The following is a 25,856-nucleotide window of genomic DNA, read 5'->3' as shown; positions in this document are numbered from 1 at the left end:
TTTTAGGGGCAAGTGCCCTGGATTTCTAGTCCCCAACAACAAAAGGAACCACTAAGAAATAAAATGCTGCCAACTCTTCCAGCCAACAAAGGTGTCCTGAGCTGAAGGAACACTCTGTCCAGAAGTCACGGGGAAGCCCAAACCTTGCTGCTTAAATTAACAAGTGAAATGAGGTGATTATGAAGCCAGCCAGGAGTGACCACCTTTCTGCAGGCTCAGGTGACCGTGACTTTCCACACAGACAGTCAGGTCTACTGTCCATTTTCTGGGAATTCTAAACATCCCTGTCCCTTTCCCCTTTCCTCAGGGGGTAGCAGGCAGGGAGACGCTCTGTCAACCTTACTTGCTCTTAGTTCTGAGCGGGGAAGAATGGCCGGCTCACACCTCCTGCTGGCCTTTGCGGGCATAGTCTCAGGTGTCCATGGCAGGTGGAGCAGCACCAGTGTGGTGTTACGTGTTCTGCTGTCTGGAAATGGAGTGCTGTGACACACACACCATATGTCACATACAACAGACAGGAAAATGGATTTCACTGATAAGGTACCAGCAAAGCAAGAGGAAGTTATAGCTCTTTAACCAGCAACTTGTGAAAGAGTACGGGGAGACACCCGGATCAAACAAGGTGAAGGTGTGGGGTGGCAAACCATGGGGACACTGACCGAATAGGATGAGAGGTGCAGCCCAAGTGCGGTTAGATGTTGACCACCCCAGGTCTGTGATGCACAGGAGCCCTGCTCCTAGATCTTCAAAGGGCAGTAGAGGATCATGGTCTACTGAGCGGTGATTAGGGCCAGTGGTAGTTCCAGTCTTCCAGAGGCATACACTGCCTATCCTGCCCCGCTCCACCATCCCCATAGCCTGTTGCAGGCTCTGACACTGTAGATCTCCTACAGGAGCAGTCCAGGGGCGACAGGGTCAACCCAGCCACCCACCCCTCCACTGGTCAGTGACTCTGGGAAAGAGTCCCACAGATATGCCGAAGTAGCAACCTCAAACAACCCTGTGACAATGCTGGCTCTAGAATCTGTCAGAGTCTACAATGTCACAGGCCTTCTGGGGCCAAGGAGTCACCCCTACCTCATCAGAGGGAAGCTAATACAAGACCCCCAGGACCCTAAGTAGCTCAGTGACTGAGACCATGATAAAGGCTGAGCCCTGAAGATTTTAAAAATTTAATCATGTGGGGCTGGAGAGATGGCTCAGCAGTTAAGAGCATCAGCTGCTGCTCTTCCAGGACCTGGGTTCAATTCCCAGCACCCACATGGTGGTTCACCCTAAGCTTCAGCTCCAGAGGATCCAATTGGTATTGCCTGCACGTGGTACACATACAGACATGCAGTCAGAACTCCCATACACATAAAATTAAAAAATGAAAAAAGCATTTTATTTTTAAAATTCAGTAATGTACATTTTACAAACAGCAAAAGTTGGAAGTATCTGTCCCCTGATAAAATTTCTGTTTCTGAGGCTCTGAGGCAAACACAATTTAGAAATGTACTATACTATGTGCATTCAGTGTCTGGTCTTTATCCAGGCCCCAAAGAAAAGTTAAGGACGTAACGGTTTAAGAGGCAGAGGGCAGCTCTCTGCTCTCCTGACGAGTCAGCCAGGAAGCTGGAGAGAGGCTGAGCTGCTGAAGTGCTTGCTGCACAAGCATGGAAATCCAAGTAGTCAGCTGCACATCATCCATATAAAGGCCAGGCAGAAAGGGATACCTGTAATCCCAGCACTGGGAAGGCAGAGACCAGAGGATCCTTTGAGCTTGCTGGCCTGCAAATCTAGCCAGATTCAGTAAAAGACCTCATCTCAAAAAACAGGGTACACTGCTGGCAAGATGGCTCAGTGGGTAAAGGCAGGTTCTGCCAAGCCTGATCACTGTTAGAACCCACACAGAAGGAGGACAGAACTGACTCTCACAGTTGTTCTCTGACCTACATGTGTACCGTGGAGCATATGTGTTCGTGTGCAGACACAATCACAACTAAAATGAAAAAAAAATCAAATAAGGTAGAAAGCAATTAAGGGCTGGGTGGTGGTGACACACCTTTAATCCCAGTACTTGGGAGGCAGAGTCAGGCAGATCTCTGTGAGTTCAAGGCCAGCCTGGTCTACAGAGCAAATTCCAGGACAGACTCCAAAGCTACAGAGAAACCCTATCTCAAAAACCAAAAAGAAAAAAAGCAACTGAGGAAGACATACTAGTCAACCCCTGGTCTCCACATAATCATATGGACACACGTTATCATATGCAGACATGAACATCTGTGGGCATACATACAAAACTTTTAAATAAGTCAAGGGAGCAAATGGATTCCTCCCCAGGGCGTGAGCAGACTGGAAGAGCTGGCTGATGCAGCTGATGGTGCAGCCCTGAGATCTGATCCCAGGGAGTCCCAGAGGAAAACCACAAGCACACTGTCGTGGAACCCTAGGACCCAAGCATTAAGGTCTTGTGTTCAGGCCTTACCACACCCCAGGATCAACAAGAAAAAGATGCCTCTTTTAGACCAAGGAGGCTTGGAGCTCACGAAGCCCTTCCTTTACTCAAGAGCTGTCCTACAAGATGGTTGATAAACAGGCACCAGAGCTAAGGCCACCAAGGCCAGGGACAGTCACACTCCCTCTCCTTAGCCAGAGATCTTAGCCTCTCCTGCAGCCGGGCTGGCTTTCTTTCCTAAGCACTGATCCGCTTAAGAATCTAGCCTTCCCCTGATGACTGGCTTACAGTTTCATTAATTCTTCACCAGACTTTATTGTGTTGGATCAAGGCTTAGCCTCTGAGCAATTAATTACGTCAGAGGCAAGCTATAAGGCGGCACACTCGGACACTGAATCAGTTCTGTGTCTACTGGAAGCTGATGTAGCTCCTAATGCCCTATACATGGAATTCCCCAAAGAAAACACTCATGGCTTCATAGAAGCCAGCGTCCAACTCCCTTTCTACCTGAACTGACAGACCTCTAGGTCCAGGGCCCGTGGCCTCTGGCCACACCTTGATTCCTTAGCTATTGCCTTGGATGGAGGCTGTCAAGTCCTAGCTCTCTCTTCTGTGGAGTCTAAATAGTCTTCTCTAAAACATCCCTTTGCAGTTGTCACCTATTTTAATTTGTTTTTCAGTTACTCTGACAGCTGTTCTGTAAAGGCTGAGCAGCTCCTAGCCAACAGTGGTCGAATAGGCCAATGCTACACAGGGCTCTCCTGTAAGCTCCGCTCAGTGCCTCCTTCCTCCCGTCCCTGATTCCAGTCTTTCAGCCCCTCAGGAAGGGATGTGTCCTCCTCTAGGCTGCCGGTGCCCTCTACAAATTCCTCATAGGTGGACTTCTCTGCAAAGGGCCGAGGGCCCAAGAGCTCCACCATGTCAGCCTTCTCCAGCACTTCCTTCTCCAGGAGTCGCCGGCTCACCTGAAAAGGAGAGCCACCCATGAGGCTGCCATGTCCAGGACAGGGATGTACCTGACCATATCCCAACCTGGAACCCACAACCTGGCTATGTCTGAGTGAAGCCCACTCACCTTCTCGACCTGCTCCCGGCACTGTGTGAGCAGTTCCAGGGTCCGATCATAGGCAGACCTGACAAGGTGCCGGACCTCCTCATCAATGAGCTGGGCAGTGGCTTCACTGTACGGCTTCTCCACCATGGTCTCTCCTTGTCTGGGGAGGTCAAAGGATACCTGGCCCAGCTTCTCGCTCATTCCAAATTGCACAATCTGAAGTACAGGAGGAGCCTTGGGTTGGCTGGGTCCACTCCAACGGACAGAGTCACACACTAGGACAGCGCCTTACCTGGGCATAGGCACTGTGGGTCACTTTCCTTAGGTCATCCTGAGCCCCTGTAGTGATCTTGCCAAAGAACAGCTGCTCAGCCACCCGGCCCCCTAGCATCATACACATGCGGTCAAAGAGCTGCTCCCGTGTGTAGAGGTATTGCTCACGGGGAAGGTACTGAGCATAGCCAAGCCCCTTGCCCCGAGGTATGATGGACACCTGAAAGATAAGAGCCTGGAGTTAGAGAAATGGGTCCGCAGACAAGAGCATGTATTGCTCTTGCAGAAAATCCCAGTTCAGTTCCCAGCAGTCGCATGGGGTGGCTTACAACCATCTTGTAACTCCAGCCCCCCTTCAGGACTCTTTAAGGACTGCACTCATGTACAACCCCCCCCCCACTCCTCTACCACACACTAGGAAAAATACAGGCTAGAGAGATGGCTAACAGTGAAGAGCATTTGTTGCAAAAGCAACAAATGGACCCAAGTTCAGTTTCCACCACCCCGTCAGTGTCTCACAACCATCTATAACTCCAGGCCTGATCAGATGCACACCCCCTTTAGGACTCTGTGAGGACTGCATTCATGTATACAATCCTACACAACACACACACACACACACACTTTTAAATGGACCCAGGTTCAGTTCCCAGCACCCACACAGTTATCACAACCACCTGCAACTCTGTATGTTGAATTCAGGCATCTGACATTCTTCTGCTGAAGTCACCTGGTGCACATACACATGCAGGCACACCACTCATACACATAAAATAAATCTTTAAAAAAATGAAAATTAATCTTTAAAAAAATTCAAAGTCTTGTCTTTGTCAGCCTCAAACATTGTTCCACCAGGTGCTGCACTGGCCACGGTCCTTTTACGACTGAGAGAGGCAGGATAAGGGCCCCAAGCTTGAGCCACTACAGACCAGTGCTCCCTGAGGAGCACACTCACGCCAACAGCCTCAGTGTCTGACTGTCCCACAGAGGCTCTGCAGGAACTGAACGCACAATCACTCCGACAAGAGTCAGATCCAGAGCTTAAAATGTCAGCAAGGCCCACCCAGAGCTTGCTCTGCTTCCCCACTCCAAAAAGAACCAGACAAATTATAGACCAACACACTCCTTGAAAAGTAAAAGGGGGGCTGGTGAGATGGCTCAGATGGTAAAGGCACTTACCACCAAGGTTTATGACCTGAGTTTAATCCCCAGAATCTATATAGTAGGAGAAAACTGGCTCCAACATCTGACCATAATACATGTATATATATACACACACACACAAACACACACACACACGTGCGCACACATGCATGCACACGCACCTATATTCACATACACACATTCTCTCTCTCTCTTAAAAACAGAGAAAAGAAAGTAAAAGGTCATGTCTACAAGTGTGCTGATACCTGGAAAGCCAGAGATGGCGCCTGGGCCTAGAGGCTGCCAAGGCCATCAGCAGCCTCACTCAGAAACTGACCTTCAGCAGAGGGTCTGCATGTTCCAAGAACCAGCCCACCACTGCATGCCCTGCCTCATGGTAGGCGACAGTTGTCTTTTCACTGGGTTGTAGGACCTGGGTCTTCTTCTCAAGGCCTACAAACCACATTCCAAGGAGTGAGAAACAGGGGAAGAATGTCCACCTGCAACCCCCAAGGACACTGGACAGTCTAAACCGACTGCCATACCCCTGAGACCTTTATTAATTCACCAAATTCCAATTCCTGCCTGGCTAGCACATCTAGCTAAGCTGCTCCAGGCTACTGTATGAACTGCCCACATGGCACACTCACCGCTCTGACAATGATGAACTCTAGCAGTAGGCGTCCTGGGATGGCCCCTACCTAGCACAGGCTTTTCCTTGGGAATACCATTCACCCAAGCTCCACCCTTCCTCCCTCCAAGTAGACTTTCCCTGTCTTCTACATCCAAGCCTAGCTCTGGTTCTCAAGGCCTGCAAATGGCCTGCATACAACTCAGGAGACAGTGAAAGCTGCTAGGAGAGCCCTAGTTCTAAATTTTGGTTCAAAAAGCCAATTGTGTTTTCTCCATGCTGAAATGAGCCTAGGTTAGCCAATAAATGTCTGCCCAGGGGATGTGGGCTCACCTCCAATGACCCTCTCGATGGCTTGCTCAAAGTGCTTCTCCTGGACAGAAGGGCTAAGATGGCGGGCAGCAATCAGTGCTGCTTCGTTGCACACATTGGAAATATCAGCACCTGGGTCAGGAAAAGAAAGTCAAGTCAGTGTTCCTGGCTGTTGGAGTCCTACCAAGATCAACTTCATTAAAGGAAAATCTCAAGCAGCAGCCCAGTTAAACTTCAGCAGAAAATGTAGGTAGAAATTACTTCACCAACCACTATAACTTTAGCTAAAGTTTCTGGTTAGTTATGAAATTTTATTGATAAATAATCCATGTATCATAAAGGAATATGCAATATTAGCTTTTAGTAACTTGGACAATAACTTGAAAGACTTTACAATCTCCTGACACACAGATCTCTGGACATGGTGGTTTGAATGAGAATGGTCCCCATAGGCTTATATGTTTGAATACCTGGTCCCCAATGAGTAGAACCGTTTGAGAAGGATTTAGGAGGTGTGGCCTTGTTGGAGGAGGTGTGTCACTGGGAGTTGGGATTTGAGGTTTCAATACAGTCCATACCATTCCCAGACAGCTCTCTCTGCTTCCAACTGTGGTTTAAAATGTGAGCTCTCGGCTCTCTCCTACTGCTGTGCCTTTGCTCCACCATCGCGGACTCTAACACTCTAAACCCATATGCCCAATTAAATGCTCTGGTCATGGTGTTGTATTACAGCAATAGAAAGTAGCTAAGACAGCATGTGAGAATTGTCATGGTTATGCCAATTGATATCATCTTAACTGTGGGAAGGAGCTGGGCTGTGTGAGTAGAAATGAGCTGGGTACTAACATGCGTGTGCTCACTGATCTCCATTCCTAGATGAGATGTGACCAGCTCCCTTAAGCTCCTGTCACTGTGACTCCCCATCACGGTGGACTGGATCCTGGAACTCTGAACCTTTTTGAAACCCACTCTCCCTTAGGTTACTTAGGTTTTGTATCAGAGCAACAGGAAAAGAAACTAAGACACCAGAGTTGTCATTCACGGCCCCGATCTAAGACACCTTCCATCATCTGAGACACCTTGGGCCTTTATACCTATCTCCCATTCCAATTCCAATCAACTACTAGTCTGTTTTCACCTCTGTGGACTTGGATTTTCTGCATCTCTGCTGAAAGCCCACATCCTCATGGGAAAATGACTCATATAAGATGTGGCTTTTTAAGACTGGTTTCTTTCTTTGAGCATTATTTTTTAGACTTATCTATGCTGTAGTGTGTATCAGTACCTCATCCTTTTTTGTTAAATTTTATTTATTTTAAATGTGTAAGTATGTGTCTGAATATATGTAATATGCATCACATGTGTGCTTGGTGCCCAGGGAGACCAGAACTGGAGTAGTAGTTGTGAGTGACCATGTGGGTGCTGAGAACAAGCAACCCAGGTCCTCTGAAAGAGCAAGTATTCCTATAATCTGAGCCATCTTCCTAGCCCTAGGAGCGTATTCCTTTTTCAGCTGAGAATTGTTCTATAGTATATACCATAGATTGCCAATCTACTCATCCATTGCTGGGAACTTGACTGAGTTCTACTTCAGGACTATTACAAATAATGGGGCTATAAACACGATGTTCAAGTCTGACATACATTTTTCAATTCTCTTGAGAATACACGCAGGAGTGGAATCACTGGGTCATATAGTAACCCTGTATTGCATTTGGACCATCAGACTGATTTCTATAGTGGCTCCACCATTTCCATTTTCCATTCCTACTCCCAACATTAGGGTTTGAACTCTTGTTCTCAGCTTTTTTTTTTTTAAAGATTTATTTACTTATTATGTATACAACATTCCTTCCATGTTTGCTTGCATGCCAGAAGAGGGCACCAGATCTCATTATAGATGGCTGTGAGTCACCACGTGGTTGCTGGGAATTGAACTCAGGACCTCTGGAAGAGCAGTCAGTGGTCTTAACCTCTGAGCCATCTCTCCAACCCCCTCAGCTTTTTTTTTTTTTTTTTTTTTAGTATAGTCACCCTTTTCAGGTATGAAGTTGTAATACATTGTGCTTTTACTTTGTACTTTCCTAATAATCAATGTTGAATAATTTTTAATGTACTTATCAGCCATTATTTGCAAAAATGTGTATTTAAGTCCCTCCCAGGGTCTCATTATATAACTCAAGCTAGCCTCAACTTCCCTAATGTGATGACCATGGTATGTACTACCATACCTTTATCAGATACATGGTCTACGTTCTTTTAGAATTTTGAGAATATTTAAGATATGTAATTTTAAGAGTCTTTTTGATTTGTTATCTACTAATTTATTTATTTAACTTGAGACAGGGTTTCTCATGTAGCCTTAGTTGTCCTGGCACTCGCTCTGTAGACCAGGCTGACCTTGAACTCACAGAGGTCCACCTGACTCTGCTTCCCAAGTGCTGGGATTAAAGGTGTGTGCCACTATACCCAGCTTGCTTTTAATAATTTTTAAAAATTACAATTATTCATGTATTGTGTATGTGTGTGAGTGTGTCACACTGCATGTGTGGTGGTCAGAGGGCAAACTGTGGAGGATGTTTCTCTCTTTCCACTCTATGGGTTACTGGGATCCTTTGGAGCCCACTTACCTGCCCATGTTAAGAACTGCGGGCAGTGATGGAACAGGGCAGGCAAATCTGAGTTTGAGGCCAACCTGGTCTATAGAATGAGTTTCAGAACAGCTAAGCCTACACAAAGAAACCCTATCTCCATAAACAAAACAAAACAAAACAAACAAAAATTGCTTATTATGCTTAATATTGTATTTACTTGGGGCTTTAACATTTTCTTCCTCTGTGAACATATAATACCTGCTTCATTGCAGGCTTTATAGTTTTCTGTTAAATCATCAATCAAAATTTTTAGTACCTCTTTTTTGTTTGTTTTGTTTCGTTTCAGTTTTTTGAGACAGGGTTTCTCTGTAGCTTTGGAGCCTGTCCTGAAACTAGCTCTTGTAAACCAGGCTGGCCTCAAATTCACCGAATTCACAGAGATCTTCCAGCCTCTGCCTCCCAAGTGCTGGGATTAAAGGCGTGCACCACCACTGCCTAACAGGTTTTTATTTTTCTTGATACTCTGCGGTGCAGAATAAGTAGAGACCATGACAGAAATTTAAGGTGCCTGTTTTCTGAGGAAACACTCAGGATTAAAACAGTTGCATTAAAATAGCTGCATCTCCTAGTCAAAGGTCAACCTAAAATTATACAGGGGGAGAAGAAGCCTTCAACAGTAAGAACCAATGGGGTGCCACAGTCAGTGCTATCTCTTTGACTTTGGAAACATGCCAGCAGTCCTTATAATGTGCGACTTTACAAGGCCCCTGCTGTGAAAACAATGACACAGTTCTGTCCTCAGCATCTTGATAGATTATGTGCTATACCTTTTATGAACAATGAGTCTAAGGGAGGAAAAGTACTTTGTTTTTGAAAATTTATCTTATCACTTATGTATATGAGGAGTCAAGAAGAGTGTATCAGATCCCTGGAGCAAGAGGTACAGATCCACCCACAGTGGGTGCTGGTAACTAAACTCTACTCCTTTGGAAGAGTAGCAAACAATCTTAACCACTGGGCCAGCTCTTCAGCCCTGAAAATGCACTTTAATGCAGCAGCATCCTCAAGTTCATGTAGGAATGGGTCAGAGAGTTGGGGAGTGGCCAGTCTGCCCTACTGTGGAAGTGTTGAATTCTCTTACTGAGTCCTCCAAAATGAAAATCCTCATAGGGAAATCTGGGTAGTAAGTGAACACCTGAACTTGCAAGGGGTGAAAAAATGGGACAGGAAGGACACTCCAGGCAGAATACCAAGAAGGCCCGTCACATGTTAGCATGACAAGAACTTCCCACCACTACACCAGACAAATGCATACTGTGTGTAAAACACGCCTGGCCCGGTGCTGAACAGGATGCTATAGGTAAGCAGAGTGAGGATGCTCCACTGCCTATATGGCAGAAGACCATACAGAAGACCGGTAAACAGCCTGCTACAGTAACCATGAGGCAACTAAAGTTTCCAAAGGGTTGCTATGGAGAGGCAAATAGGTCAGAAACCCATTCCATAGGTTCCCACCCACTGCTGGGGTTCACACCACTCTGGTAGGGAAACAAGAATCCTAGCAACAGAGATGAGGTTTTGAAAAGGGAAACACCACATTAACTTCAGATGGGAGTTCAAGACCAAAGTGTGGTGTGATTCATCTCTTCAGGGATCCCCCTCAGACATGACTTTTACCTCTGTGTAGTAAAGACTCACGTCTAAACAGGAATCCACAGACTCAAATGGGTACCACTAGGTTTTAGGTTAAGAAGATCTGAAACCTTTGAATGTTCCAGGAGGCTCAAAGTTCTATAAACCAGGGCGCCCAGGACCAGATGTGCAGGTGTGACAATCAGCAGTCACTGTAGACCAATGGATGCCCGTGGCCACTGCTAAGATGAGTGGCTCAGCAACCAACACTTACCAGTGAAACCCGGAGTAAGGGCAGCTAGTTTCCTCGAAAGAGCATCTTTGGTGAGGCGTTCATCTAGCTTGAGTGGACGCAAGTGAACCTTGAAAATGGAGGACCTGCCTTTGATGTCAGGGGGACCTAGTAAAGAAAACGAGACAGATAAAATTACATTCTCAGAGCTTTGGGGACATGTTTCCCCGAAACTACTTCACAAAACTTTCAGGATAATCAGCAGAACTCCCTGCCTGCAGCAAGAAACAGTTAAAAAAAAAAAAAAAAGAAAAGAAAAAAAAGAAAAGAAAAGAAAAGAAAAGAAAGAAAGGAAAGAAAGAAAGAAAAAAAGTGTACTTCTACTGGACAATGCCATACATCAAAACACCTTCTGGGCAGGGCGGTGGTGGCGCAGGCCTTTAATCCCAGCACTTGCGAGGCAGAGACAGGCGGGTCTCTGTGAGCTTGAGGTCAGCCTGATTTACAGACCGAAGCTACACAGAGAAACCCTGTCTCAAAGAAACAAACAAAACAGAAAGAACCAAAACAACAACAACAAAAAAAAACCCACCTTCTTGGACTAGGTATGTAGCTCACTGGTAGAGTTAGCATGAACAAGGCCCTGGGTTCAATCACCACTAACAAATAAACACACCCTATAAACACACACCTACCTTCTTAATCAATATTAAGTCTATTCCCCCAAGGTCATGTAACCCAACAGGTGTTACTGGGACACAGGTAGTATCTACCCAAGGTCAATGTGCTGGGAAACGTGAAGGGAAGGTAAATATCCTTAACCATCAGGGAGCAGGACAAAGGATAAACCCTTTTCTCCTAAAGTATCAAGGTTTTATAAAGTTGTATGAAAATAAAATCTGGAGAATAGAAACAGGCTATACTGGCCTTCCCTGTATTCACTACAAGGGCATTTGGACAGCCAAACCACACCTACTGTTCCCAAAATGTGGACTGTCAGAGAGAACCCAGTATCAGCATCTCCAAAAGCACAGCAAGTGAGTTACCCAAACCTTTAACCTCAGGGGCTGAGATCCAAACCCAAGTACCTACAGGACAGGCACTCACCAATGTAGATCTGGCGGTCAAACCGGCCAGGCCGGGTCAGGGCCGGGTCAAGGATATCAGGGCGATTGGTGCCAGCCAGCACTACCACGTTAGTGGTAGAGTTGAACCCTAAACACAAGATACGCTGGTTAACTTGAGGAAGGCCAAGGCAACAACAGAATCCCCTTCTGTTTGCCCCACAACCCTAAACACAAGATACGCTGGTTAACTTGAGGAAGGCCAAGGCAACAACAGAATCCCCTTCTGTTTGCCCCACATCCTTCTGTAAGTGCCAAGAAAGAGGCATGAGGCCCTGCTCAGCTGCCCTAGGGGCCAAGGCCTGTCCCAGTCTAGAAAAGATGATACACAAAAACCCGCCCTCTGGCTCTAAGCTCTCACTACTACCTTCTGCTATGAGTAAGGTACATTTCTACTGGTGGGAAAGCGGATCTCTTCTCAGCACACAGGGAACCCTGTAATCTGAGACGAGGATGTGAGAGAAAGCCCAGAACACGTGGAGTCTCTGTACTTGTGACCCCTGCTAATCTGACACCATCTTGTCAGGGCTCACTGCCTCCTTCTACCCAAGTCCTTGTGGGCTTGAAGGATTCATCACGCACAGCCAGGTGACGGCAAGCAAGGAACACTCATCCAAGGCGAGCCCATGAGCATGACAGTTAGGTGTGTACATGTGTCTCTTTTCCTTTATTGTCTCCACTCAGTCCCCGCCATTATACAGTGAGGAGCTCTTTGTGAATCAAACACTGATTTCTCTCTCATATTTGCTTGAGAGCATTCTTTTTGAAAACCAGAACACATCAGCCAGACACAGTGGTGCATGCCTGTAATCCCAGCACTCAGGAGATGAGGGCAGGAAGAACCAGAGCTCGAAGTCAGGCTAAAGAGTGAGAGAGGAGAATGAATACATATTCCTGTGGAAACTGAGTCTCCGCAGACCTGCCAGTGTCCACTCACCATCCATCTCCACAAGCATCTGGTTCAAAGTGTTCTCCTGCTCACTCTGGCCTCCCAGGTGACCACGGCCTCGCTTCCTGCCAATTGCATCAATCTCATCAATGAATAAAATACAAGGAGCATTTTTCCGGGCCATTGCAAACATGTCACGAACCTGCAAAAAGAAGCCAGACCCTATTTTGTTACTTACATTCCTATCATACAGAAGAACGGTTCACTCTTAGCCCTCCCTTTGAGACATCGGTACCTCCCTGATGTGGTACACTCAGCACTTGTCCCACACAGAGCCAATAGCTACACAAAATAAAATAACCAATCCTGGACAAGAAGCATGCCGGCACCTTCTACAGTTGCTTATCCAGCCACCTACCCGTGCTGGCCCAACACCAACGAACATTTCCAGGAACTCCGACCCATTCACAGTGATGAATGGCACATTGGCCTCCCCAGCAGTTGCTTTTGCAAGAAGTGTTTTGCCAGTACCAGGTGGACCAGTAAGCATTGCTCCCTGCAAGAGAAAAGAACACCTAGTTCTCCAGAAGGACATGTGCTCTTAACTGCTGAGCCATCCCTCAAGGCCTAGGCCCATAGTGTATGTTCTTGAGGGTTGGTACCTGGCTACCTGTTCTGTTCTGTTGCTAAAGAGAGAAGGGGAACATGAGTTTGGGCAGAAACTCAAACTCTGCTACAAGCAGTTCCTGGAAGGCATTTGCGGAGGTTCCTGAGCAAAGGGAAGGAGCTACAGCTTAGCTCACCTATGACCTTTCCGTTGCTTTTCCCCTACAGGATCCCAATGAGGAAGAACCCAATATCCGGGTTCTCCTAGAGCACCGCTTCTACAAGGAGAAGAGCAAGAGCGTCAAGCAAACCTGTGATAAGTGCAATACCATCATCTGGGGCCTCATTCAGACCTGGTACACCTGTACAGGTGGGCCAAGACCAAGACCCACTCCTATATAAGCTCTGCTCCCGGACTTAAGCCACGTCCAATGGCCAATTGTCTGGAATGTACAGAGAGTCAGGCACTGCTGTGCCCTGGAGATAAGAGAAGCTGAGGAGACCAGTGTGCCTGCCTTCACTGGTCTTGATTCTGGATCTGAGCTGTCTAGTATAGTGGCAGGAATCAGAGACAGTTTTTGAAATTTAAATTCACCTGAGTTGAATATGTAGATTAGTTTTGTTATCTACTTTACGAAAGCTCAGTAGCCACAATGTTCAGTAGCCAGGCCAGGCTGGTGGTTACCATGTTGGATAGTACAGAGAGAATATTGCAGAATGATGGGACTGCTCTGTATGAGAAACCAGATTAGGAACTGGCCTGGTATGTTAGAGCTATCTCACTGGCCCCTTGAAAAAGATCTAATATCCTGTTTCTGTTGGGCACAGTGCCACATGCCTTTAATGCCAGCATTTGGGAAGCAGAGGCAGGCAGATCTCAGTGGGGTAAGCAGCCTGCTCTACAGAGTGAGTCTCAGGCCAGCCAGGGCTACATAGTGAGACCCTGTCCCAACAACAAATCTTGTATCTAGAGTTCAGAGTGCTGGACTGCCATTAGGTCATTGTAGATGAGCGCATAACATTAACAAACAAACAAACAACAGATGTGGGCTCTTTGAGACAGTGTCTCTTAGTCTACAGCACAGGCTGGCCATGAACTCACGATGTGGCCTAGACTAGCTCTGAACTCTCACAAGTCCTCCTACCTCAACCAACCAAGTGCTAGACAGGCCAAGCCACTTGAGGCTTTGAATGCCCTGCACCGCCAGTGCTATCTCCATCCTCTGTGTGATCGGCAGAACACAAACTTAAGGAAAAAACCCTTAAATATTTGTCTCTTCTAAATCACAGCAATCCGTACTTCACCTTGCAGCCTAGAGCGCATACTGTTTCCTAAAACTGGTACCTTTGGGATTTTGGCTCCTAAATCCTGATATTGCTTTGGGTTCTTCAGGAAATTCACAAATTCCATAATTTCCAATTTGGCTTCTTCACAGCCAGCCACATCTGCGAACCTCACATCAATGTTGTTTTTTAAGATCTTGGCTGTTGTCTCACCAACACTGAAGAGGCCTCCTCCTCGCCCACCACGACCAGTCCCCATTGGACCCCTCCTCATAGCATAGAGGAGGATGCTAACCAGGACCAGGGTGGGCACCAGGCTTCGAAGAAGAGAACTGCAAAAATCCAAGAAAAGCATTTGTTACATTCGCTTAAGAAAAAGGTCAGAAGTTCCACTGTCACCCAGAAAGAGCAAATCACTCTAAAACTTTCGCTGTATGAAAAGGGGCTATTTCTAGAATGTCCCGAAGTCAAGTCCTAATGACAGTGAATCTGCCCAAACCCACCCAGCACAGGGCTTAGATTCTGACCAAATAGGTCTGACAGAACCTTAGCCATAACTTTCCTTAGAAGACTCCGGTTCAGTAAAGATATCGATACCCAATATGTTTATTTTTCCTACATACTTTTTAGAGGCCTGACATTCTCTTTGCAATAAACAGACTCAAGCCAGTGCCGTGGTGTATACTTGGGAGGTCGAGACAAGAGAATCACTTAAACCTAGGAGTTGAGACTTGGATGGCTAAAAGATTGAGGCCATCTCAAAACAAAAAAAATAAAAAATAAAAAAAATAAAAATTTTCCTTTAGCATTGATAGTGTAAACATTAGCAGATGCCTATAATGTTTTAAAAAAATAAACACACCCCAAAATAGAACTGAATTTTTGTTTTGTTTTAATAATCAGATGTCCTAGGTCTATTATACAGAGTAACCCTGTCTCAAACAAACAAACAAAGATTCAGATGTCCTGCATTAGTCTCCCAAGGACCTCTGCATCCCTAGAACTCACCCATCACTCTCTGTAGTGTAGACTACCGCAGCCTGGTTGGTGGGCTCAATCCCCAGCTCCCACTGAGCAGACTCGAGGTTCCTCTCAAAGGTGTCAACACTGCCAATGTTAAACCACACGAACTTCTGCAGAGACCAAGAGAAAGCTTAGGTTTACCATGTGCCCCACGGAGAACCGCCGACACACTCACCCACATCTGTGTTTCCCAGAAAAGGCCCTTTCCCCTGGCTTTGACAGACAGATATGGACAAATCCCTTCCTGAAGCTGCAGTAAGGAGGCAAACAGCAGCTCATTCAGTTCTGGCACACAAACTTCAGGGTTTAACTAACTTCTGGACAAAGTATAAAATGTTGCAACAGTAACCAAAGTCTCCCTTCATCTTTTTATTCTTTTCTAACAAATTTTAGCAAGTAGTTTTTACATATTATTTGACAAAAATTACTTATAGTTCTCTTAAAGGCTTCCTACATTAGCCAATATCTACTTAAGACAATGAGAGAAACCATATTATTTTTTAAAAAAAAATTTAGTTATTTTTATTTTTTGTTGCTGGGCAGTGGTGGCGCATGCCTTTAGTCGGGAAGTAGAAGCAGGCAAATCTCTGTGAGTTTAAGGCCAGCCAGGTCTACAGAGTAAGTTCCAGGATAGCAGGAGTTGTTACACAGAGAAACCCTGTCTCAAAAGATGGAAAGAATTAAAATAAAATAAAAATAAATTATTTTTTGTGAATGGGCATTTTGCCCGCATGTCTATGTGCTACATGCAAGCCTAGTTAGTACCTGTGGGGGCTGGAAGGCGGGAAGAGAGCAACAGACTCCTCAGAACTGCAGTTATGAATGCTTCTGAGCCTCCACATGGGTGTTTGAAATCAACTCGCGTCCTCGAGAAGCACAGTCAGTGCTCAGTACACTGAGCCATCTCTCCAGCCCAAACCATTCTAAGTAACATGGACTGCTGGACAACGGGAAGGCATTTTACTGCACAGACAACTATAGATTACAATTCTTAAAATGGTAAAGCAAGGGACTAGGGAGAAGACTCAGAGTAAGAACGTGAACTGCTCCTGCAGAGGACCAAAGCTGCTTCCCAGCTCCCAAGTCAGGAGGCTCCTAACTCCCAGGGGATCTAATACCTGTATTCACATGCTCATACCCACACAATCTAAAACGATGAAAATCAAATCTTTAAAAAAAAAAAAGTGATCTGCTGTGGCAGCACACGCCTTTAATCCCAGCACTTGGGAGACCGGCAGGCAGATCCAGGCGAGTTCCAGAATATTCAGTGAGACTGTCTCAAGAAACAAGCACACAAACAAAAGGTAAGGGGACACTTGACCTTAAATTGACCCCTCACCTCGGACGTCGTCCCAGGAACAGGAATAACACGCACAAATTGCTTGTTCACAACCTCCAGCCGATCCACCTGGGAAAAAGAAAAGCAGTCACAACAGCTGAGGCAGAAGGACATTCAAGCCAAGCATGAGCAGTGCAGTGACGGGCACACCTACATCCTAAAGACAACATATCCTCCCCTACCAACCGCAGCCCAGTCTAATTAAGTTTTGGTTTCTTGCTCTCTTGGATCTATAAGCTTGGGGCATGAATTTATCTCATTTTAATAAAGAACTCAACAAGTCTCTCAAAATTGAACTCCATACTAGATTATTTTAAAATATAAATATAATACAAGTCAGTCTTATACTGACAACAGAGTAAAATCTCTGTTAGAACACGATGCGTATGAATTCTGATGAACATGCCACCATATGTGGACGTGAGAGGACAACCTCGCTCTGGACAGTGTATTTTTGCTTTTCCATTGCATGTTCCAGGCTGCCTGACCCACAAGCTCCCAGGGATTCTTCTCTTCATTTCCCACCTCCCCACAGGTGCGCAAAGATCAGACATCCTTGCAAAGCATCCAGCTTTTATGTGGGTTCTGGGGATTTGAACTGAAATCCTCACACTTGTGCAGCGAGTGTCTGCACCCACCAAGTCATCGCTCAAACACGATACAGTACAGTCTTGAGTACAGACCTGATTCACAAACATTTTGTCCACCAGAGAAAAAAAACAAAAACAATGTCAATAAGAATAAGAGCAGTCCCAGAGGCTCATGAGCTACCAGAGGCTGTACAATAGACTGATATATGCCTCTAAGAAACAGAAAAAGAGAAAAGAAAATAAATAGGCACACCTATAATCCCAGTACTCAAAAAACAAGAGTGCTGCTGCAAATTCAAGGCCAGATTGGGATGCAGAGGCAATCTAGTCTCAAAAATAAAACCAAAAAGGAAATCACAACTTGATACAATCAACTTTGTAAATATGATGACACAGTATTGTTCTCCTTGCTCGATTTGTTTGTAAGATTTGTTTTTATTTATGTGTACACGTCTGTGTCTGCCATATGTGTACGGGTGCCCATATAGGCCATCAGACATCAGACACTAGCACACGCACAGATGGCAGGTCCATAGGCAGGAGGGCTGCAGCAGCTCTGTCCCCACTACTCTTAGGGGAGCCACCAAGCACCTCTCACAAGATAGGGTCTCACAAGTTCAGGGCTGACCAGCAAGGGCCAGGGGTACAGTGAAGGAGAAAAAGAGTTTTGAATCAGACATGAGACTGAAATTCAAAGACTGATGGATACAGCCAAATTTCAAAAGACAAGCTAAATTTTTATCATTTTGAGATTGCCAGGACATGGTATTAAGGCAGCTTCCACCCGACCAGAAAGTAGGCCCGACACTGTTCTGCCTGAGCCGTTCCTGTGCCCAGTGGGTTGCTGAGCATGCCACCACACAGCAGCCTGACTCCAGCTCCTTCAGGGAACAACTGTGAACCCCCTGAATAGGACAGTGTGGAGATGTCCTCACCAGACCTCTGGCGAGGTAATACTGCACAAAGTGCTTCCAGGTGATCTCTTTTCCAGGATCTCTAAAGTAGAAATATAAAAATCCCACAGCCACGCCTGCCCCCAGGACAGCCAGACTCCGGAAATCCTTGTCATCCCACGGAAACTCCCCCTACAGAAGAAAAAAACAACACGTTTTCTAGTTAGGCAACAAATCACGTGGCTTCATGTTTGGCTTAAAATTTTTCTGTTTCATTTTTATTTACATGGATGTGTGTGTCCCTGGGAAAAGGGATGCTCATGGCCAGGAGAGGGAGTTTGGTTCCATGGAACTGCAGCTACAGGCAGTTGTAAGCCAAACTGGGATCCTCTGAACACCATGAAAACGACCATTTCTTTATGAAAATGGAAATTTCTCTTTTCCGTATGTAGCCCTGGCTAGCCTGGGACTCTCTATGAAGACCAGTCTAGCCCCAGTGTCACAGAGCTGTGCCTGCCTCTGCCTCAGGAGTATTAGGATTAAAGGTATGTGCCAACAGGCCTGGAAGAAGAGTCTCTCTTACCTTGGATTCTAAGTCTTGATACACATTTTTTAAAATTTCTTAGATTCTTTGAACTGTCTAGGCCCTTAAAAATCCACCCTGGAAATCAATACCAACAGGGACCTTTGGGAAATGATGAAGTCATATGGGGCCCGTCTTCAAGTATGGAATTTGTGTGCTAACACAATTAATTAAAGGGTGGATTTTGTTCCTTCTTGTCATATAAAGATACAGTGTTGCTCCTCTACGGACAGAGCAGCATACAAGACACCATGAGTGGAGGCTTGACAACAGAGACCAAAGCCTCTACAGTACTGGGCACACCAGCACTCTGACCACACGCTGTCCAGCCTCTTCAACTGCGAATAAACACACACTAGTTACAAATTACATAGTTGAAGCTGGGCACAGTAGTGCACATCTGTAATTCCAACACTCAGAGGCAGAGACAGGAGGTTCACCACAAGCCTAGGCTACACAGTGAGTTCTAGGCCAGCCAAGGTTGCATAGGAGACCCTGTCTCAAAAAAGCCAAAACAAAAAAGAAATCAAACTATCCAGTGATTTTTCTCCAAGAGCAGGAATAAAATAAGAAAAAGACCACAGAAAGCCTTAGCTTTGTAGCAACCACACCCTCTATAAGTAACAGCATGTCTGGCTCTGGTCTTTAGATACACACAAACCTTCTGCATCCGTTTCCACCAGGCAAAGCCATCTCGCTTCCCTCCTCTCTTGCCTCCATCTCCTCCAGGCCCAGTGTTCTTCGGTTCTACAGTTTCTGAGATTAAAAAAAAAAAAAAGAAGAAGAAGAAAGAAAAAAAAGAAAAAAAGAAAAAGAAAGAAAAGTCTTATATTACAACAGAAAAGAAGTATATATAATTTTCCAGAGAAGGAGAATTCAAAAAACAAAAAAGGAGTTAGGGAGGTAGCTCTGTCAGTTATGTGTCTGCTGTGTAACCATGAGGGTCCAAGTTCAAGTCTCCGGCACCTATGTTAACAGCCAGGCACAGTGACATGCGTTCCTGCAGACTCAGTGCTATAGCAGCATAGGCAAGAGGATCCCTGAGGTCTGGTCCACCTAGCAAGTTCCGGTTTAGAAGAGAGCCTGCTTCAAAAAATAAGGTGGAGGGAGGGCTAGTGAGATGGTTCATTTACCACCAAGCATGAGAACCTGAGTTCCATCCCTGAAGCACAAGTGATGGGCTGAAGAGATGGCTGAGGTTAAGTGCACTGACAGCTCATCCACAGGTCCAGAGTTCAATTCCCAGCAACCACATGGTGGCTCACAACCATCTATAATGAGATGTGGTGCTCTCTTCTGGCCTGCAGGTAGAACACTGTATATATAAGATAGATAGATAGATAGATAGATAGATAGATAGATAGATAGATAGATAGACAGACAGACAGACAGACAGATAGATCACTGTATATATAAGATAGATAGATAGATAGATAGATAGACAGACAGACAGACAGATCTTTAGAAAAGGAAAAGAAAAAAAGAACTGGCTACTTTTCCAAAACCAAAGGTTCAATTCCAAAAACACACATGGCAGCTCCAGTTCCAGGTGATTCTGTACCCTTTCCTGGCCTCTTTAGGCACCAGGCGAGCACATGGTACACAAACACACACGTAGCCAAACATTCAAGCATATAAAATAAAATAAAAAGTAAAATCAAATACTCAAATGTAAAACTTGACAGTCTGACTTAACAAACTGGTCTTCTTACCTTTTTTTGGAGCTACTGAGTTTCCTGGTTCTGTACTTCTTCCATTCTTCTTATTCTTAAAAAATTTCTCAAACCCTTAGGGAAAAAATGGAGAGGTTGTAGTATGTTTAAAAGGAAAACTCACATGTGTGCACACACACGTGCGCACACGCACACATGCACAAACATGCATTCAGAAAAGCAGCAGTACAGTCAACTCCTCCGGCTGAGAAAGTTAGAGGAAAGCTAGCTCTCCTTCCTGTCTTTTTCTCTTACCTGATCAGAGTGACATGCAGCGCCAGGCCCAAACCCACATGTGAGATAAGGAATATTTCTTCTACTCTCTGGAGATAGAGGTCTCCAAATGCTTCTATGAGTATGGTTCCTCTGCTCAGAACACTAAGCACAGGTCCATGGCTTTCTCTAGAGGGCTCCAGGTAGACCACTATGTTCCCCGTAACTACTCTACCTGTTTTACTTCCCAAGCCTGAAGCTGGATCCCCAGAATCAACTATACAGAAACAAAAATGAACTCCCATGCCAAGATTCATCTAGTAATATCCTTCTGAGACAGTTTCACTTTTGCTGGTGTCAACAATGTATCAGCGTGATAAAGGCTCGAGTGCTACTATGTGACTCAATATGGAACCTGCTAGTTGTGCCCTCTTGTCACCTGCTCAGTCACCTGGGAGACACCCCAAGCAAATTACACTAGTTATAAACTTTATGCAGCTACTGAAGTACTGTACCTTTGGGAGGTTTTGAACACAGCCTTGGGGAGAACCACGTCAGTCTTCCCTGCAGAGCCTGCAGCGAGTATATCCCCTGAGGACAACGACAGGAGAGACAATTAGGCTGTTTCTGCAATGCAACACAGCATCTTCTCAAAGTGACCAGGATAGGATGTGAGGGACAGAATTTGGACTGAGGCATGAGTTTGTTACTTTATTTACCTACTTAGCTATTCAAACAGAATAAATATAAACTAAACTCACTGTAAAGACTCACAAAAAAATTGTTTTATAGCTATAATATCTAGACAGGCAGTGGTAGTGCACGCCTTTAATCCTAGCACTCAGGAGTCAGAGGCCGGCGGATCTATGAGTTTGAGGTGAATCTGGTTGAGTCTGGTCTACAGAGTTGAGTTCCAGAACAGCCAGGACAACACAGAGAAACCCTGCCTAAAACAAACAAAAAAGGAGGTGTGGCTTTGTTGGAAGAGGTGTGTCACTGGGGACAAGATTTGAGGTTTCAAAAGACTTGTGCTATTCTCGGTGTCCTTTCTGCCTCCCGCTTTCAGCTTTAGTATGTGAACTCTCTAAGGAGAACACTCCTCCACTGCTGGTGGGAGTGCAAACTTGAACAGCCACGCTGGAAATCAGTATGGCAGTTTCTCAGAAAACTGGGAATCAACTGACCTCAATACCACTCTTGGGCACATACCCAAAGGATGCACAATTATACCACAGGGACATCTGCTGGACTATGTTAATAGCAGCAGAACCTGTAATAGCAGAACCTGAAAACAACTAGATGCCCATCAACTGAAGAATAGTTAAAGAAAATGTGGTGGGTACACTTACACAATGGAGTACTACTCAGTATTAAAAAACAATGACATCTTGAAATTTGCAGGCAAATGGATGGAACTAGAAAAAAACTATCCTGAGTGAGGTAACCCAGACCCAGAAAGACAAACACAGTATGTGTTCACTCATAAGTGGGTACCAGATGCAAAGCAAAGGATAACCAGGCTACAATCTACAACCCTAGAGAAGCTAGGTAAAAAAGGGGGCCCTAAGAGGGACACACACAGAGGGCCCCAGGAAGGAAAAATAGTAAACTGGGAGGGGGGTAGAAGGGAGGAGATGGGGGATGGCAACATAAGGGATCAAGAAGACCAAGTTAGGGGGCTGGAGAGATGGTTAAAACAACAATACTCCTTTTTCTTTTTTTTTATGTATACAATGTTCTTCCTGCGTGTATGCCTGAAGGCCAGAAGAGGGCACCAGACCTCATTACAGATGGTTGTGAGCCACCATGTGGTTGCTGGGAATTGAACTCAGGACCTTTGGAAGAGCAGGCAATGCTCTTAATCGAGAAAACACATCAAATTTGCTGAAAATGTGATTTGAGGGGGCCGAGGCTCACCCTAAGTTAGTAGCTAAACTTGACAGTAGATACACGTGATTCTGGCTTTAGAGTCATGAAGGATACATGAGGAAAGGGATTATAAATCTCCCTCTGCAGTTAAGGAGAGATGCTGAGGCCAGATAACATGTGGCAGGGCAGTGCCTACAAGAAACCCCAAGAGGCCATTTTGTGTAGCTGCGGAAGTGAAGTCTGGACTGTGTTAGAGAAGCAGAGCTGTGAGAAACCTGCCAGGGAGAGCTGCACACGGGGAATGGAGCCAGCCCAGGAGAAAAAAATGTCTTGAGAACCAAAATTGTATCTTTTCGCCTCAAGGGTTGTGTGTTTGAAGTTTGAAGTGAGGGTTGCTGATCTAAGAAAGATGAAGTTTCATTCAGAAATTCAAGCTAACTATTGAGGATGTTCTGGGCAAAATCTTACTAATTTTCATGAGTGATTACCACAGTCAACCAGATTCATTAGACCCTTACTTCCCCCAAATACATAAGCATCAAAGACTGCTGAGACTCACTCTCAGACAAGACAAACCACAATACAGATAGACAGCTGGGAAGAAGCAGAGTAGTCTAGCAACCTGGATGAAGCAGAGGCCATATAAGCTGCCTAGAAGACAGACAGCTGAGATGCCTGGAAGCGGCTCAGACCAACCGAGCCACTAGAAATGGACATGCTTCAACCTGTTAAACTTCCTGAAACTTGAGCAGTATGCTACAGGTTTCCAGTTTTTGTGAGCCGTCTCCCATGCTTGGGTGGCCATTGGTGATGGGTCTGTCTCTGAGTCATTTCTGTTCCTGTAAGTAACTCCAATACAATTCACTGGTTCACCAAGCTGGACTCGGAGCTACCCATAGTCTGGTCTGTTGTCAGTTCCCTGTCTGGGTTGGGTAGATGTTTGTTCACACCTCCTAGGAAAAGTGTCACACAATATCACTCCTTTGGTCTGTTGCCAGGGATCTGTCGAGGGTGAACAGACATTTATTCACCCATAAAAAGTGACACAATCAGCTTACGTCTTTCACAAAGACACAGGTCCACAGCCCTCCAGTGACTGTCTGTGCTACAACAATCTACAACACTCACTAAATGATCTTCAACAGGCTAATCACCAGAACAGGACCTGAAACACCGAACACAAAAGAGCTCTGCAACTGAAACAAACTTGGGAGCATTCTGCCAATCCATTTGTGCAGCCATTTCCTCCAAACCCAAAAAGTCGATCCTGGAGGAAGGAGGGAAGCCCTTAAAACTCTTGTGCTCAGGAAATGATCAGGTTCTCAAGGCCCATCCCCAAAGTTAGACAGGCAGTAAACAGCTCCTGGGGGCACGAGCCCCTCCCTCTTCGGAGGCACTGCCTGTAGGTTTTGCAGGGAGCTCCGGGAAGGCAGTTTTCCCCTGGGTTGTCACCTATGTGTGTGACTGACTCACTCCTGTAAGTAACTCTTTCTCAGGCCCACCGTAATTAATTCCAATAAACTAACTGGTTCACAAAGCTAGAGAAACGGAATCATTTCTTTGACCTGTCATGAGTGCACATTTGCTCATCGAAAGTTACACAACATTACATCTGGGGTAAATGACCATTTACATTTAACATCGAAAGTTACACAACACTACTGCCATATGAAGAGGGAACAACCGTCCTGGACAGCTAGGGTGGTTACAGAGAAACTCTGTCTCGGAAAACAAAGAAAGAAAAAGGAGGGAACAGAAGCAAACACAAGTTGAAGAAGAACAGCTGTGACGAGTGATAACACAGACTGATCTATCTGGAGATGGAGAATACATATATAGCTACCTTTCTCCATGAGGTATGGAGCCTCCTTACTGTACTAACAGATGCACACTCTATGTGATGGGTGGTGAAATACTGTAACAAGGTTGAACTAAGAATGAAGCATCCACGGCAGAGATCCCATGTGCCTATATTTCTCTGCTTAGTATTAAGAGCTACGCCTCTTTAATGAATAAAGTATACCTTTTAAATGGGGACCATCGTGGGGGGAGCGGGAGGGTATTGGGAGGAGGGGAGGAAGTGGAAATTCTTTAAATAAACAAATAAATAAATAAGGAAAAAAATAAATGGGGACAATCTCTCAAAAAATAGCTAAAAGTTATATTGCAAACCCTAAATTGCTAGGATCAGCGGAAGGTAGGAGAATCTGCAGCGGAAATCCGGAAGCGGCTGCGCCCCACCCAACCGCAGGCAGATGACGTCACTACGACGTCCAGCGGAGCCCCCACCACGCCGCCTGAAACCTGTGGAGGGCGCTTCCCTCCTCACCTGCCGAGCAATGCCACCGACCCTCACGCTGTTCCAGACCGCCCCGCCGCTTCCTGCGCAGCCGCCACAGCGCCACAACTTGGAGAAAGGCCAAGCCGGGGCCCGACTGCCGGCCGCCCCCACCAGCCGTAGTAACATCCTCCTGTCCTGACCTCGCGCCGCCTAGGCGGGCGCACGCGCAGCAGGCGGGTCATAGTGCGCCACGCCCCTGTGCGCGCGTGCGCAGCAGGCCGCAGTAGTGGCTCGGACCCTCTTTTTTAGGCGTCTAATTCGCAGCCGTAGTTTAAAAGCTCTTGATCAGGAATGTCGCTTTGCGATGCTCGGTGGCTGATGACAGGTGACCCGCAGCCAACTTGACCTAGGTACCAAAAGCATTTAAGCCTATTTTAAATTTGGCATTGACAGTGACAACAATGGTTTGGGCGGGTACTCGGCGCGAAGCGGCTCATGGAACTGAAAAACTCTTTAAGAGTCTACTTCTTCCGTGGGGTTACGGTTTAGAGGTGTTCCCCGGTATTTCGCCCCCAGTCTAGACGTGCTTCGACCTCTCGTGAACAAAGGAACTGTTTGGTACACATCTCGTCTCATCATCTCCCCACCCCAGACCTTTGTTTAGTTTTGATTGGTTAGCTAGTTGGTATGTGCAACTACATCAGTTTTGATTTGCCTGCAGTTCTGCTGTTCAGAAATTTGGGCTCGACACTAAGGAGGCGCATCAGGCCTTCCTGGGAGTGCAGAAAGAACCAGTTTCTGGACAGTAGCGTTAGACAACGCTTGTTAATGGTCCTTCATGGGTATCTGCGTGCACCCGCGTTCTCCAGCGTACAGGTTAACATCATTCTGAAATCACTGAGGCTACTATGACTACATTTCAAAGGTAGCAATGCTTAGGGAAAGGCCCCTGGATGCCATTGTCACCCGTGGTGCTAAAAGGAAAGGAAGCAATTATCCTTGACACCAAATTACAAGTGATAAAATTTAAAGTGGGTGAAAAACTTAGTCAAATCACAAAAACCTTAGACCTCTGTGTATCTACAATAGTAATCACCCAAGATAATAAAAACGAAAGGTAAGTTCACAAATAGCTAACCCCC

At 45.8% G+C, this 25,856-nt stretch overlaps 1 protein-coding gene across 1 annotated transcript; it reads right to left on the bottom strand.

Moving 5' to 3' along the window:
* Positions 1–1,362: 1,362 nt before the first annotated feature.
* On the bottom strand, positions 1,363–24,942 carry LOC125402646 (mitochondrial inner membrane m-AAA protease component AFG3L1). The gene is made up of 17 exons (XM_087900560.1): positions 24,763–24,942; positions 21,080–21,155; positions 20,352–20,426; positions 19,301–19,395; positions 18,099–18,248; positions 16,574–16,642; positions 15,220–15,344; positions 14,273–14,543; positions 12,740–12,877; positions 12,370–12,523; positions 11,416–11,523; positions 10,351–10,476; positions 5,872–5,982; positions 5,245–5,360; positions 3,784–3,984; positions 3,513–3,707; positions 1,363–3,402 (listed from the first exon to the last, which is right to left on the bottom strand). Exons 1-17 carry the CDS (start codon positions 24,898–24,900, stop codon positions 3,184–3,186), a joined length of 2,367 nt encoding a protein of 788 aa, XP_087756686.1. The 5' UTR covers positions 24,901–24,942; the 3' UTR covers positions 1,363–3,183.
* Positions 24,943–25,856: the final 914 nt, after the last annotated feature.

This window comes from Myodes glareolus, chromosome 22 (genome assembly GCF_982192425.1).
Source record: "Myodes glareolus chromosome 22, mMyoGla1.1, whole genome shotgun sequence".
NCBI classification, from domain to species: Eukaryota; Metazoa; Chordata; class Mammalia; order Rodentia; family Cricetidae; genus Myodes; species Myodes glareolus.
This window is presented reverse-complemented; position numbering and strand designations above follow the sequence as displayed.

Coding starts and splice junctions, on each gene's coding strand:
- LOC125402646 (XM_087900560.1), bottom strand. CDS start 24,900: ATGTTACTACGGCTGGTGGGGGCGGCCGGCAGTCGGGCCCCGGCTTGG. Junction 5,361..5,871: donor CATCGAGAGGGTCATTGGAG/GTGAGCCCACAT, acceptor TGTGGTTTGTAG/GCCTTGAGAAGAAGACCCAG. Junction 3,985..5,244: donor ATGCAGACCCTCTGCTGAAG/GTCAGTTTCTGA, acceptor CTTATCTTTCAG/GTGTCCATCATACCTCGGGG.